At 41.2% G+C, this 14,992-nt stretch overlaps 1 protein-coding gene across 4 annotated transcripts in view; it reads left to right on the top strand.

Annotated features, from left to right (window-relative positions):
* The window catches only part of plxna1b (plexin A1b), a 255,750-nt gene that overhangs the window by 226,419 nt on the left and 14,339 nt on the right, over window positions 1-14,992 (top strand). For all 4 annotated transcript variants that reach the window (XM_084730314.1, XM_084730297.1, XM_084730306.1 and 1 more), the window contains exons 22-23: window positions 2,829-3,085; window positions 7,596-7,662. In XM_084730314.1, coding sequence (XP_084586440.1) covers window positions 2,829-3,085; window positions 7,596-7,662 — 324 coding nt within the window. The remainder of the gene's footprint in view (window positions 1-2,828; window positions 3,086-7,595; window positions 7,663-14,992) is intronic.

The raw sequence follows: 14,992 nt of genomic DNA, 5'->3' as shown, positions 1-14,992 counted from the left end.
CCTTTACGAAGTGCAATTAAAAGCCTGTTGTTACTTTGGAGGCTAATGCAGAAACCACACCCAAATTTCTCTGTTGAAAGCCAGAAAAAAAACTGCATCACACAGGACTCAAACCTTAGTCTCCTGGCTAAAAGTCCTGTATTTAATCTATTCATTCACCACCCTTTATAGTACATCACCGGACTTCCTTTAGCTTTTCGACCTGAAAGCTTTCTAGCACTTCTTGCAAAAATTCCTGACGACTAACTTCTCCCTAGTCCTAGTGCATATTTTGGAGTTGTTGAAACTGTACAACTATTTTGTATTAATATACAGAATTTCTCACATTGCAGTATTCTGGAAGCTTCTTTTCGGCAGCACACATCCCACAGAGTCCCATATTTACAACTTTTTTATATGAAACATAAAATGTGCAGAAATGATGTCTTCATGTAGACCACATTTTACCTATCAGTGAAATATGACTTTAGAGAAATACCTTCACACTAAGTAATATTGTCTCTATTTCAGCCAACAACTGAACAAATTAACTAAATGTTAAACAGATTAGTGGTTTGTGTTGATGTAGTGACCACATTTTAGCTGGTTGAAAAGAGGGTGGAAAGGGGTCTTAGGCTGTTTATCACTCAGTTTTCAAGTAGAGATCAATGTTGAAACCCCAACTGGTGGTTAATAAATGTAAACTGGAAGTTTTAGAGGCTGATTTGATGTGGACTATTTGAATATGTCCACCAAACATCTTTCATCTTCTCACAGTTTCGTACTCAGAGATGTTTCAAGCCCAAACTAGTAAGACAAAATGACTTGTGTGAGAGTAAGTCTCAGGGCAAGCTCCAGTTTGATGTAATACAGTGAAGAGAAGGTTCTTTTTGGGGAGTGAGCAATGTCTGAGCTCCACTAAGTCTTGCTACAAGTGATAGATTGCCTCTACCTGACCGAGCCTGTTTGAGGGTCCTGAAAAAGCAATGTTCACACATTCAATAAAACACTCTCTCCTCCACTACTGCTCCTTTCTCGAGAGGGTACACTCTATCACTCACATGAGCCACGGCTGCGCGGACACTGTAAAGCAGCGTGCACACATGCTTCCATCATTTCTCTGTATACATTAGACTCTTACACATAACATCACATGGAAACGCATCCCACTGACACGCATGTAAGGTGGGCGGCTGCAGGGATGAGGGCCTGGAGACATCCAGTATCTGGCTGTGCTATCACCTGTATTCCAAAGGGATTGTGTAGCGCGACATTGGATTTTCATTTGTATGGCCCAGGCAATCACAGGCCACAGTAGTGCGCTAGCAGGCAGATCAATTTCTTATTACAGCATGAAGCTCACATTCTCACTTCAAATCTCCGCTGCTCTCCCTCAGAGGGGGAGGCATGAGAGAGGAAGGGAATCTGTGGTGATGGTGGGTAGTGAGCGAAGGACGGAAGTAGGAGAGTACTGGGAAAAGCTGGGAGAGTATTTGGACAGCAGTAAAACAAGAGTGCAATCTTTGAAAGCCTTCTTTTATGGATGCATCTGGAAGCTGATTTTCTCTGTATGATACAATATGTAGATAAATAGGTGACAGTTTCTGGTAAGGGTCTATGAAATATCATGAATTCATACATGAAAAAAACACAACTGCAAATTATCTTATAATTTTGATTCAAAATCAATTAGTCCTGCACATTTTTGCTAATTGCTCCTAACCCTAACCCTAATAGCAGTTGAACGAACATGGTACCTTGATCAACTCCTTTTCCTGTAAATCACGTTAGCAAAAACTAGTTAGCTAATGTTTGATAAATGCTAGCTAACTAGCTAGCTAATGCTTGGTGTAGATTAGCTAGCATTTTGATAACATTAGCTAACTTAAGATGTGAATATATGTCACTTTTACACGTCTCCCACCAACATCTTTTTAACCATCTCTTCAACATAGACAAGCCTATTACTTAGCATGTTTAAGACAGGAAACCTGAAAGGAGGAAGTTGACCAAGCTTGCTCAACTGTCGTTGGACCACAAAGTGGAAAGAGGCAGGACGCAAGAAGAGGCAATGATGACATCATTAATCATATGTTATTCATTAGTGTTAAAGACGCACAGGTCATCACTTTATTCAAAGAATTACAAGCACGATGAATTTATGAAGAAGAAACTCTTAGTAAATCATGATTGCCACACTCTTAAAACTGGTCAAGTTTCTGCATACTTACCTATTAAGAGGATATGAACATTAAATTAAAAACTCAGAAATCATGATGATTGAGATACCAAACTTATTGCATTAATCAACATATTGCTCTTGTGTTAAGTTATGCATGAGATACTGTTAATTCTTATACATTCCAGGTAGTGTATGAGGTAGTACATGGATTACTTTGTGGTTTTTCACGCATGAATTCATGATAATTTGTGTGCCCTTATTATAAATTGTTACCAATAAAAATGTATTAAGTGTATCTGCGTGTTTGTGTACATGTGGCTCTTTTGTCAGTGTATCTTCATCTGATATTCCTTATTATCACACATACTCATTAATCCATTTCTCAACAAAAACTCACAACCAATTATTTTCTCCACATCCTCCTGTTCATCCTGATCTCAACCTCTTACCTCACTTTTGCACTCAATTCCCTTTTTTTCTTCCTTTGCTCAATTCCTCTTCACTTCCACCTTAATCCCTGCTTCCTTTACACTGCTTTGACTCCCTCCTTCCATTTATGCCTCCCTCTCATTTTTATCTTCTGCATGTCCAACCTTTTTTACCTCCATCCCTCTCTTCTCTTCTCACTCTCCTCCCTCATCATCACCTCCATCCCCCTCCCCTCCAGGTCCCCGCTAACGTGGAGAAGGCCCTGACGTTGTTCGGCCAGCTGCTGACCAAAAAGCACTTCCTGCTGACCTTCATCCGCACCTTGGAGGCACAGCGGTCCTTCTCCATGCGAGACCGTGGCAACGTGGCCTCCCTCATCATGACGGCACTGCAGGGGGAGATGGAGTACGCCACGGGCGTCCTCAAACAGCTCCTGTCTGACCTCATCGACAAAAACCTGGAGAGCAAGAACCACCCGAAGCTGTTACTTAGAAGGTACGAAAACATGTCACACGTGCACGGAAAGTTTCCCCACTGAGGGTTCAAGTTTGAGGTTACGTCCCTTTGTTTATCACGCTCCTCACCGCTTTAGGGCGTCCTTGAGACGAGGCACCCTACTGAATATGGGCACCTTGACCGTTTAGCCTTCCAAAATGAAAAACAACAACAAATAAGTTTTGCTACTTGTAATTGTTCCCTATTTCTCTTGCCCTCCTGTTGTCATGGCAGTGGTAATGCCAAAACCAAACAGATAGTTACACTCATTGTGGTACTAAAATAGGAAGAGAGCAGAAAATGATAGAAAATAGAGGATGATGCCCAGCGAGACGGCCAAGTGATTTGTTTTTCCTCGTGCAGCTTAAGTTACGGACCAGGAAGGCAGCGGACAGGGACTGTGGCTTTTAGAGGCCTGTGTGACGTTACCTCGCCTCTATCTCTCAACCCTGTCCCTGTCAGAGAGGATTACACCCCTGAGCACACACACACACTCCCAACAGAGCTGCAGTCAGACAGACTGCTCACACACACACACACACATACACACATACACACACACACACACAGTGAGGAAGATGGAAAGGGGAGAAGTATGAGGGATGTAGAGGGAAGAGAGGAGGATTTACAAGGGAGGGTGTGAGGGATAGAGAGAGAAGAGGGAGAAGAATATGAGGTGAAAGAGACAGTCGGTGTGAGAAAGGTGGATGGAGCAGAGGGAGGCAGGCAAATGGTGATTGACAGGAAGAGAGGGCAACATGTCTGGAGGGAGACCTGGGCTGGAGGCAAATTGACGGAAGGAGAAACATATGGGTGGAGAGACTGAGAGAAGAAGATGGTAGAAAGGTGCAATATGGTGGGAGAGGAGATAGGCGGAGGGAGAAAAGACGAGGAAAAATGGGCTGCTGCAGACAGCCAGGCAGGAGAAGATACACATATTTAAGGAAAGACACAATTAGAGAAATGGCCTGTCTCCAAATAAATTGGAATTAGACATTAAATGATAAAAAAGTTATGTTTTTTTCTCCTCTCCTCCTTCTCCTCTGAGAGATATTTAATTAAAAATCTAATCAAATAAATGACTCTCAGCCAGTGTGCCTGTGTGAAGCCTTTTCCAATCCCCTCTTGGGGCATACGGTCACAACACGCTGTCCCTGCTAACTACACTAGCCTCGGGAGCTGGCGTTAATAAGCTTGGCAATTATTACACATGGTTCACCCTGTTTTGGTCTTTTTTCCTGCAATAGATAGACATTAGACTTTTTTAATTTTAGACATATACACAGAATAGCACAGGAGGAGACTTAATGTTCTGCTCCCATGTGGATTTCCATTCTCTTTGGTAAAATAATGCTATTGCAGTGGGGTACATTTGTTGTGATTTGTACATCATATCAGCATGTGTGGCCAGGATAGTTGCATCAACCCCTTTTCTTGTAGCAAAACAGTTTGTATAGGTGCTGTAAATCCTTGAAAACACTTGGATTTTTATGTGGTCTGATGTTAAGTTGTTGTTGTTTTTTCTCAAATCTACTTGCCCCATCTAAATTCCTATTTGCTCTTCCTACTATGCCCACAGGTTCTTTTTCTGGCTGTGTGGTGCATACTTTTGCTCACAACTTATTTCTAACTAAAATCCATTGCCTGTTGACTGTATAAAACACCAGACAACACTTCTTTCTTCAGAGAGCAGTATTTATTTGCTATATTACAGCCAACAAAGAAGGGATAAAAGAGATAAAGAAATTGTAAAGAACAGAGGAGGTAGGACCAGAAAAGTTTTTTTAAACATCCTCTTACCCCTATTGAACAACAATATTATTTATGTTCATTATTTATCATCAATGTGCTGTTGAGGATCCTGTTTGTCTTTTTTCTTTTTTATAGCTTGTTTTTATTTTGTTTGTATTATTTTAACATCTTCAATAAAGTTCAAACTCAACTCACCATTATATTTAACCAGGAATTTGTACAGATCAGTGCAGTCAGATCAGTGCTATTTCACAGTAATTAAACAGTACCAGTTACTGAGGTCGATTCCACGATTCGATTCGATTGGACGAATCTATTGTCTATTGACGATGGGCTGAATCCATCGCAGATCGCTTTTTTTGGCCGATTTTTGAAACTTTGCTATGTTTTCTTTTAATTTGTCACCCCTCTATAGAATGATATCACTAAACATAATTTTATGTGTAACTTCTGATTTAATGTAATGAAGAAGTGAAAAAATCACTTTGACTATGTATTTGTCACAGCTGTAAGGTGCTGAAAAACCTTGAAAACGTTTGAAAAGTGCTTGAATTTGATTTTTAAATTTGACTTTGGAAAAGGTGTAGGAATCCTATTGAAAACTGGGTTGGGACGTGGTTTTACCTGAATGAGATGATGTTACGAGTCGCCCACTATCATGTCCTGACATGCCCAAAAGCGTGTTCTGTCCAGGTGTATTCGCCTCCATGCCTCCGCTCCCTGTTGCCTCATCTTTCATCCGCCATATTTTGCTGACAGCCATGAAAAAAAGACTGCTCCACATACATCAAACAACAGTCAAACGGGGAGGCTTGCGGAAGCGTAGGAGTTCACGTCTCGCTCCCGCTACAGGCCTTCACTGGTTTCACCAGCACATTGGCCTAGTTTCCGGTGTTTTCCTTTTATTCTCTTACTATTCCTCAATTGTCATGAAAAAAAAAAAAGATTTTCTGTACAAAGTTGACAAGAAAATATCTTCCTGTGCTGTCATTTCTCAACAGAACAAACCTTTGTTCACCTTTTTTTGCACCTTGTGCCTAGCTAATGACAAAAAGACGAATATTCACTAGAAGTTTGGGGAATGTGTCCCAGTTAGACAACCCAGTAACCCAGCAGAAGTCTCCAGTTATCTTTAATGCATCCCCCATTCATCTAAGAGAAAACGAGGGATGGATAATTTAGCAGTTTCTCTCTAATGTGAAAAGGAAGGATGACGATGACAGAGAGAGGTTGAAGTAATCTCTTTTTGGCCCTCCTGCTTTCTCTCCTCATGTACCCTCACTGCTGGTCTCCCTTTCAGCAGTTTGACAAATTAGACACAATAAGTCCATAATTAGAATGCCTTTTAATTGCTTTGTTTTCATTCGCTGGTTGTTCACGTGTGTCTGCTCGAGAGCGTGCACGTGCGGAGGTTCCCCTCATTACACGGCAGGTTTGTGATTAACGAGAGAAGTTAGCGAATTATACTAATTGCTGTATTTTTAATGAAGACGAGTGGCTTTGCTTGGAGGGGGGAAACGTGAGCGGGGAGGGGGTGAAACAATGAAAGATATGGAAGGGTTTGTTTTGCCGAGTTAATTTGTTTGCATGTGAGGGTGGGGGGGAGCAAAGGAGAGCAAGGCTCAAGTGTTTGAAGGCTAACCGTGCGACCATTGATAACGCTGCGTGTTCTCTTTGATGTGCAAGCATGTCTTAAATGCCCCCCCCTACAGATTGTAACCACAAGGGGGGTTTTTCTGGGTGCAGTTTGGGATGATTTAATCAGTGAGGACTAATGGTAAAAGTCAGTGTATTACAACCAGAGGAGTGACTTTATGGAATATTTGTAACGGAATGAAACATGTTCAACATAAATAAATGTTTAGAAATAACATACTGAAAGCATCTGGGATGTATGATCAGGGAGGGGAACTAACACTAGTAAGACAGGGGACAGGATATTTGGGTTGATTTTGATTTGTATTGTTTGCTTTATTCTGATTATTTGCTCCTGCTGCGTTATGAATGTTTACTTCTGTTTAATTTGAATGACTTGTCTATGGTGAAAACTGGGGCAAAAGCTAGAATATTCATGCTTAACAGAAAGTTTATCGATGAAATATTAAAAAAGCGAGATAGGACTTGATAAGCATTCATTTCATACTACTCCTGTTCAGACATGAAATCTTAATATTGTGAAACATTTGCTGTAGGGATGGTAATGGTTAATCATGAATAGATTAATTATTGTTAAGAATTTAACCGCTTAAAATTTCATTTACAGATAAAGTATGTTTTATATACCATTTCTCCAGAGCTCTCAAGTTTTCTCACAGTTTGGTTTGGTCTGCTTTGTTAGTCTTTGTCAGTCACTCGACATTGTTTTGTCAAATGGAGCCGTTTTTGACCGTTTATTCTGTTTGTTTGAATTGTTTGTGCTTCATGAATCAATGTTTGAATTAACTAATGTGCCACCAGAATTGTTTAACTAAAATTGCAATTGCAATTGTTGTATCTTTTTAGTGATTAATCAATTATTAGCATTTTCAGTTATGGGTTAAGGAAAAACCTCAAATTTTTTAACCCTAAGTTTGCTATTAAGTTTATTTGTTGTCTCTTGTTTTTTTTTTGTTTTTTTTTTAAACATATATATGTGTTTACATGTTCAAAATAAAATCCAATTCTAGCCTAATTTTTTTTTATCACTGTCACTCTCTTATTTTCTTCATCTATTATTTCCCTCTCACCCTCATCCTTCCCCTTCATCTCTGTCTTTCAGGACGGAGTCAGTCGCTGAGAAGATGCTCACCAACTGGTTCACCTTCCTGCTTTACAAGTTCCTCAAGGTAAAATTGTCTGTCACACACACACATACACACACAGACACACACAACTTTTGAAGCAATTTTAATACTGCTGCTGTTTGAGAATAGAAAAATGCTTCACTAACGCTCACACACTCACACACACACACACACACATTCACAGCTGCAGCATTAGATAAGGCAGAGGCAGCAGGCTACCTATCCCTTACCTCCGCCTTTCATGTGGTAAATTCCTCTTTCTCCAAATTGAGGAATCTGCGGTCTGAAGCGCTGTTCAGACACAGCTGGTCATGTTGTTGTGATCGCTGTAGCCTGTCGCACTAACCTGTCCTCTCTTTGTGTCCCTTGCTGGATTCTTTTACAGCCAGAAAAGTGTGTGTGCATGTGTGTTCCTGTGTGTTTGTATCCCCCTTCAGAGCTTTGGGGGCTTAGCAGAAGAGGAAGCCAGAGATCTTACACAAATGCATTCTCTCATTTCTCTGTCTGTCTGTCTCTGTGTCTGTTTTCTTTCTGGTTTTGAATTCCTCTCCCTCTGATATGGAATCAGAGAGAATTATTGAGGCTTAAACTGTACTAAATTCTTGTTTCCGCGCACACATTCTCCACATTCGAACATGGCTGCAGCTAATCAGTTAGCAGCGGGGCCTTAAACCCCCGCCAGGACAGTCATTCTGGTGGACAGCGAACCAGCCAAGCCCCTGGGGGTCCCACTTAGCATCTGTGTGTGAGAGTGTGTCAGTTTTGGGTGTGTGTTTTGGCTCCAAATGCGAGACTGGACAGCCAGAGTTAGGTTCAGAGGCGGGGGAGTGGGTTACCGGGGAAGCTGCTAGGAATCATGTAATAACAGCTGTGTTTATGAACTCGAGACAAAAGCAATGAGAAAAGCAGAAAGAGGTGGAAGAATGGGGAGCAAAAATGGTCAAAAGAAGTTATGGATGGATAAGAAGAAGCATTGAGGATGTGAAAAAAGGTTTTAAAATGAGTGCAGGAAATGGAGGGATTGGAAGAAATGAGACTTGCTGTAGCTAGTAGCAAGGTTACTCGCCTAGCTTTTATCTGACCTCCGCAATTCAGAGCCTCTCTTTCTCCTGAGTTTTTAGGGGTCACAGAAAAGAGAGGCCTGGAACAATTTCAAGGTTCAGCCAGGTGTGAACAGAGACGGGTAAAGGTCAAGTAGTTGTTCAAAGGGAGGAAATAGATAAAGCTTTTACCCACCAAAGGGAACAGGAGTAAGAAGAAAAATCCTTTTATCCATTACCCTATTCTGAGGGTTCACTTGTCCTCTTGTGCACTGGCCTGTTTGAGAGAGTGGGGGAGTCACGTGGATGCTCTGTTTCTGCACCAGAAGTGCTGTGAGTTGCTTTGGGTAAAAAGGCAAGTGAATGTTTTAGGATGGTATATGGGAATGTTATTTTCCGAGTATTGGTAATGAATAAAAATGATGTAATAGTGACAACAGGACACAGCAGTCAGAAACAAAGAACATCAGACATTAGCCTTGGTTTAGCTGCAGCACAGAGAAGATTTGTATGTTGTTAGATGGAGAGGATGTCAGCCTGCTGGTGTGCTGTGTTTTCTCCATGAGAAGCAGGCAGTGCTAGATTATCCCACAGAGTTCATCTGACAGCTCACTAAGATGACAGACATGTGTTGATGCATGAACATGCCCAGGTGAAGGGTGGAGGGCATAATTTACAATAGACATCCTCTGCCTCCAGGCACACATTTGCATGTTGAATGCAATCAATGAATCACTGGTTATACAGCATTCCTTTTAGACTGAAAGTAATGTGATGTGAGTAATGTGCGCCCTTAAAATGATAATTCCAATTTATTACAGCTTGGGTTCTTGTTTTCATATTTTTGGTGTTTATGTCTGTTATATTATACTCACCAAAGTAAGTGATGAACAGAGTGACATCACCACAATGACTTGTTGTTGCTGACTAAACAACACAGTGGTTCCTGAGTTTTTTTGGGGGGTTTTTTAACTTATGGCTCCTTAAAGGCAAGGCAAGGCAAGGCAAGGCAATTTTATTTATATAGCACCATTCATACACAAGGCAATTCAAGGTGCTTTACAGAACTTGAAAATGCATTAAATTAGAAACAATAAAAGAGCATTAAAATTGCATTTGAGATAATTAAAAACAAAAGCTAAAAGCAGGACAATAAATAGTTTAAAACATTACAGAAATGCATATAAAGAGAGAAGCAAACATAAAACAAAAGCGACAGCAGACAAATATAAAAACAATAGCTACAGATTATCCTAAAAATATGTAACGTATCCACTTCACTGGTAGGCTGCAGTAAACAGTAATGTTTTAAGACCTGATTTAAATAAACCGACAGTTTCAGCTGACCTCAGGTGTTCTGGAAGTTTGTTCCACAGGTGGGGAGCACAGAAACTAAAGGCTGCTTCACCTTGTTTGGTTCTGATCCTGGGAACACTGAGTAAACCTGTTCCAGATGATCTGAGGGGTCTTGGTGCTTCATAACGTATAAGCAAATCAGAGATATATTTAGGCCCGAGACCATTTAGTGCTTTGTAAACTAGTAACAAGATTTTAAAGTCTATCCTTTGACACACGGGAAGCCAGTGTAGTGATTTAAGCACTGGTGTAATGTGCTCGACTCTCTTGGTGTTGGTGAGGATTCTGGCAGCAGCGTTCTGGACGAGCTGCAGTTGTCTGATTGATTTTTTACTCAGACCTGTGAAGACACCGTTACAATAGTCCAGCCTGCTGAAAATGAAAGCATGAACAAGTTTTTCTGTATCTTCCCCAGACAGAAATCCTTTAATTCTTGCTATGTTTTTAAGGTGGTAGTAGGCTGATTTAGTAATTGTCTTTATGTGACTGGTGAAATTTAGGTCTGAGTCCAGAATGACACCAAGATTTCTGGCTTGATTTTTAGGTTTTAGCGTCATGGATTCAAGGTGAGCACTGACTTTTGATCTTTGTTCTTTAGGGCCAAAAACAACTATCTCAGTTTTGTCTGTGTTTAGTTGTAGGAAATTCTGGCACATCCATGTATTGATTTCATCAATGCACTTATTTAACAGATGTAGGGGACTGTAGTCATCTGGTGACACTGTAATATAGAGTTGTGTGTCATCTGCATAAGTATGGTAGGAGATGTTGTGATATTCCATAATCTGAGCAAGAGGGAGCATATAAATGTTGAAGAGAAGAGGCCCAAGAATGGACCCTTGAGGAACTCCACATGTCATTTTTGTTCGCACAGATTCATAATTGCCAAGTGACACAAAGAAATCCCTGTCTTGTAAATAAGATTTAAACCAATTTAGCACAGTACCAGAAAGTCCCACCCACTTTTCAAGTCTGTCGAGCAGAGTCTTATGGTCGACTGTGTCGAATGCAGCACTGAGATCCAGTAATACCAGAACTGAAATCTTTGATGCATCACTGCTCAGATGAATGTCATTCAGAACTTTTACAAGTGCAGTCTCAGTGCTGTGATGTGCTCGAAATCCAGACTGATAGACATTAAAGAAATTGTTTTGCACCAAGAAGGCATTAAGTTGCTGAAAAACAACCTTTTCAATTATCTTTCCTAAAAAAGGTAGGTTTGATATGGGCCTGTAATTGTTTATTACTGAGGCATCCAGGTTAGGCTTTTTTAAAAGAGGTTTAATGACTGCGGTCTTCAGGGCCGTTGGAAAAAGGCCTGACTGAAGAGAACTGTTTACTATCTGAAGTATATCTGATGCTATGCAGTTAAAAACATCCTTAAAAAAGCTTGTAGGCAGAGTGTCGAGGCAGCAGGTAGTGGACCTAAGATTTCTGACTGTGTCCGTCAAAGTTGCATAATCTAAGGGGTGAAAAAGTGCTAAATTACCTGGAGCAGTGTTATGAGGCACAGGTGAAATAGGTGAAATAGCCACTGTGTGGACTGTCTGTCTTATCTTTAAAATCTTGTCTGTAAGAAAAGAGGCAAAGTCATTGCATCCCTTGGTGGACAGCAGTTCAGGAGGGACTGATGCTGAGGGGTTTGTCAGTCTGTCAACAACAGTGAATAAGGTCCGTGCATTGTTGTTATTTTTGTTGATAATCTCAGAGAAAAAGGACTGCCTTGCCCTTTTTAGCTCCAAGTTATAGATGCGCAGACTTTCCTTATAGATGTCATAATGAACCTGGAGTTTGTTTTTTCGCCACCTGCGTTCTGCTTTTCTACATTCTCTTTTTTGAGCTTTTATCAGTGTGGCATTCCTCCATGGTGCTTTTTTCTTACCAGAGACAACTTTGACCTTCATAGGAGCAACAGTGTCCATAATATTCATAGCTTTAGAGCTAAAACTATGAACCAGATCATCGACAGAGACTGAGGGCAGAGCTGGTGTAGGCGTAAAATCCTGGGTGAATAGTGTACAGGTGTTTTCGTTGATATAGCGTTTTCTGATCACCTCTGTTGTAGTTTTACTGGTGTTAGCGGAGATGGCCATTTTAAAGAAAACACAGTAATGATCAGAAAAGGCAACATCAGTCACCACAACCTCAGAAATGTTGAGCCCTTTGGAAATAATTAGATCTAAAATATGTCCCTTATTGTGTGTTGGATCTGTTACATGCTGGGAAAGTCCAAAGTTGTCCAGGATGTAGAAAAGTTCTTTTGCACTGCCATCTTTGGGATTATCAATATGAATATTAAAATCACCCACTATAACAACACAGTTGAAATCAATACACACAACAGACAAGAGTCTAGAAAAGTCATCAACAAAGTGTGCACTATATTTTGGTGGCCTGTAAATGGTTACTAATACTGCTCGACAGGAGGATCTCAACTGCAGTGCTACATATTCAAAAGACTCAAACTTCCCATATGATAACTGTTTGCACTGGTAAACATCCTTGAATAAAGTGGCTACTCCACCTCCTTTCCTAAGTTGTCTAACTGAGCTGATAAAATGGAAGTTTGGGGGGGCTGTTTCAATAAGAACTGCTGCGCTATTGTTTTCATTTAACCAAGTTTCAGTTAAAAACATAAAATCAAGGTTTTTGTTGATAATAAAATCATTAATTAATAGTGACTTGCCAGCCAGAGACCTGATATTTAATAAAGCAAAGTTTAGTGTACTAATGCTGTTATCTGACACAGTCTGTGGCTGACGCATAACTGGAATCAGATTAGGTAACATAGCTGTGCGTTTTGAATACACATTGTTTTTCCTGATGCTAGTCAAAACAGGAATGACAGACCTTGGAGACGCCTCTGGCTGATACTTTTCAATCTCAAGATGTGTTTGACCATGCCACCGGCTATTTAAGATTGCCGGTATGTTTAAGGAAGCGGCATGGGGTCTGTCTCATCTCTGACAAGCAGCTGGGTGATTGGGTCTGGGGCTGCTATTTAAGAGTTTGTCAGTTTGACTAAGCTTCAGGGTGAGCTTGATTGGTGAGCGTGGTGGAGGAGGGGAAGGTTGATGCTGGTTCCATGGTGGTTGCGGTGGTGGTGGGGAGGATTGACGCTGGCTCTGTGGTGGTTGTGGTGGAGGGCAGGAGGGGGGTTGTTGAATCCTTGACTGGGACAGGGACATCCTCTGAATGCCTTGGGTGATGTGGAGCAGAGGGTCAGGTGAAGGGGGAGAGATGCAGGTTGTCTGTCTCTGTGCCCCGTGTTTGTCCTTGGCTCTTATCTGTCCATTCTTGTTTTGGTTTGGCTTTCCAAGAGCATGACGTAGGTTGGCCCCGAGTAGTCTGGATCCAGTGATGTTTGGATGAATCCCATCTCGCTGAAAGCGGTCCTTACAGTTCCAAAAGATGTTAAAATTGTCAATAAACTTTATCCCATGAGTGAAGCACGCCGATGTCAACCATGTATTCAGGGCAAGGAGTCTGGTGAAAGACTCAATTCCTTTCCCCAGAGTTGGAATGGGGCCAGAAATGAACACATTTTGTGACTGACAATCAGTCAGTTTCTCCAGGAGCAGGGAAAAATCCTTTTTTAGGGTCTCAGAGCCAGTTTTCCTTCGAAGAATATCAAAAGACCCAGCGTGGATAATGATCCTCATGTTACTTGGGTGTGTAGAGAGGATCACTGGCAACAGCTCTGTTAGCTCCCTGACAGATGTGCCAGACACTGTTAGATTTTCAGTCTTTGCCATTCTTACATGCTTAGTTATTGAGTCCCCGATCAGGATGGTGTCTGGCTGATCAGATGTGGGGTTGAGGATATTTCTCTTTGCCCTTGGCTTCTCAGGTGTGGAGTTAGCAAGGTTTTTTCTGGCCCTTCGTCTAGCATTGTTTTTTGGGCTATTGTTTGGATTTTGGATAGCCTTAATACCACGAGTGTGATTGGCTTCCCTGGGATTCGTGTAGTTAGTATTATCACACATTTCATTTGGAGCCAGTGCATCGTACCTGTTTTGTAGAGACAGTTCGAGTGGAGGGGTGAGCATTGGGGCTCTCCTGACTGATTGCCTGCTGGATTTGCCTGTGGGTCTAACAACATCAGCCCAAGATCTAGCCGGAGTTGATGCTTTTGGTCGAGCACCAGTCCTGTGCCAGTAGGAAGAGTCGTTAGGAAAGGCCAGTTTGGGAGCCTCTGCAGCTGCTCCGGTGGTGTTAGGACATATCCATGGGATTGTGTCAGCCAGGTCAGCAGTGGTATGCTCCACATTTGATGTATTTCCGTATATAGAAGTCTGTCCATCAGCACCTTGTATAGTAGCTGCCACAGAGTCAATGAACTGCTCACTCTCACGAATTTGTTGTAGTGTTTCATTCTTCTTTTGAAGCTGCCTTATCGTCTCGGTTAGTCGCTCACACTCTGTGCAGCTCACAGATTTTGCCATGTTGTCCTTGTCTTAATCACAGGCTCCAGTCACAGACACAGCAAAAGGCTTGCACTGTGCCTCAGCCCTGTTCGTACACTTGAAAAAAGTGGCAAAAAATATGGTAGTAGTCCTCTGTATCTATCACAAATTAAAAACCCAGTGATTTATAAGTATCCAGGATCTACTTTCTGTAGCTTTTAGCAGGAAAAAACAAGTATATCCGCAAAAGAATGTAAGCAAAGCGGAGCGCAAGCAGCAGAGCGTCTACACACTAAGAAAGCCGGAAGCAGAAAGGCTGTCCAGTGTGTTAGACTGACAGAGATTTATTGGCTGAATATGGCAGAAATGTTCCTTTTCAGACTGAATAGAAGCTTTAAGAAATTATTTAGTATTTTACAATAAAATTGGAGAAAATTGACAAAGAAACTTAATGAAGAAACCCCATGACTTGCTGTTGAAAGCTCCAGTAATATCTTTTAATGTGACTTTTATTGTTATCGCTCTTTAGATTTTTTTGTTTTAGTCGAACTAAAAATATTGTAGTAGAAA

The sequence above is a fragment of the Lutjanus erythropterus genome, chromosome 2, assembly GCF_056507025.1.
Source record: "Lutjanus erythropterus isolate fLutEry1 chromosome 2, fLutEry1.hap2, whole genome shotgun sequence".
Taxonomy (NCBI): domain Eukaryota; kingdom Metazoa; phylum Chordata; class Actinopteri; order Lutjaniformes; family Lutjanidae; genus Lutjanus; species Lutjanus erythropterus.
The sequence above is the reverse complement of the archived record's forward strand: the minus strand, read 5'-3'. Positions and strand labels throughout refer to the sequence as shown.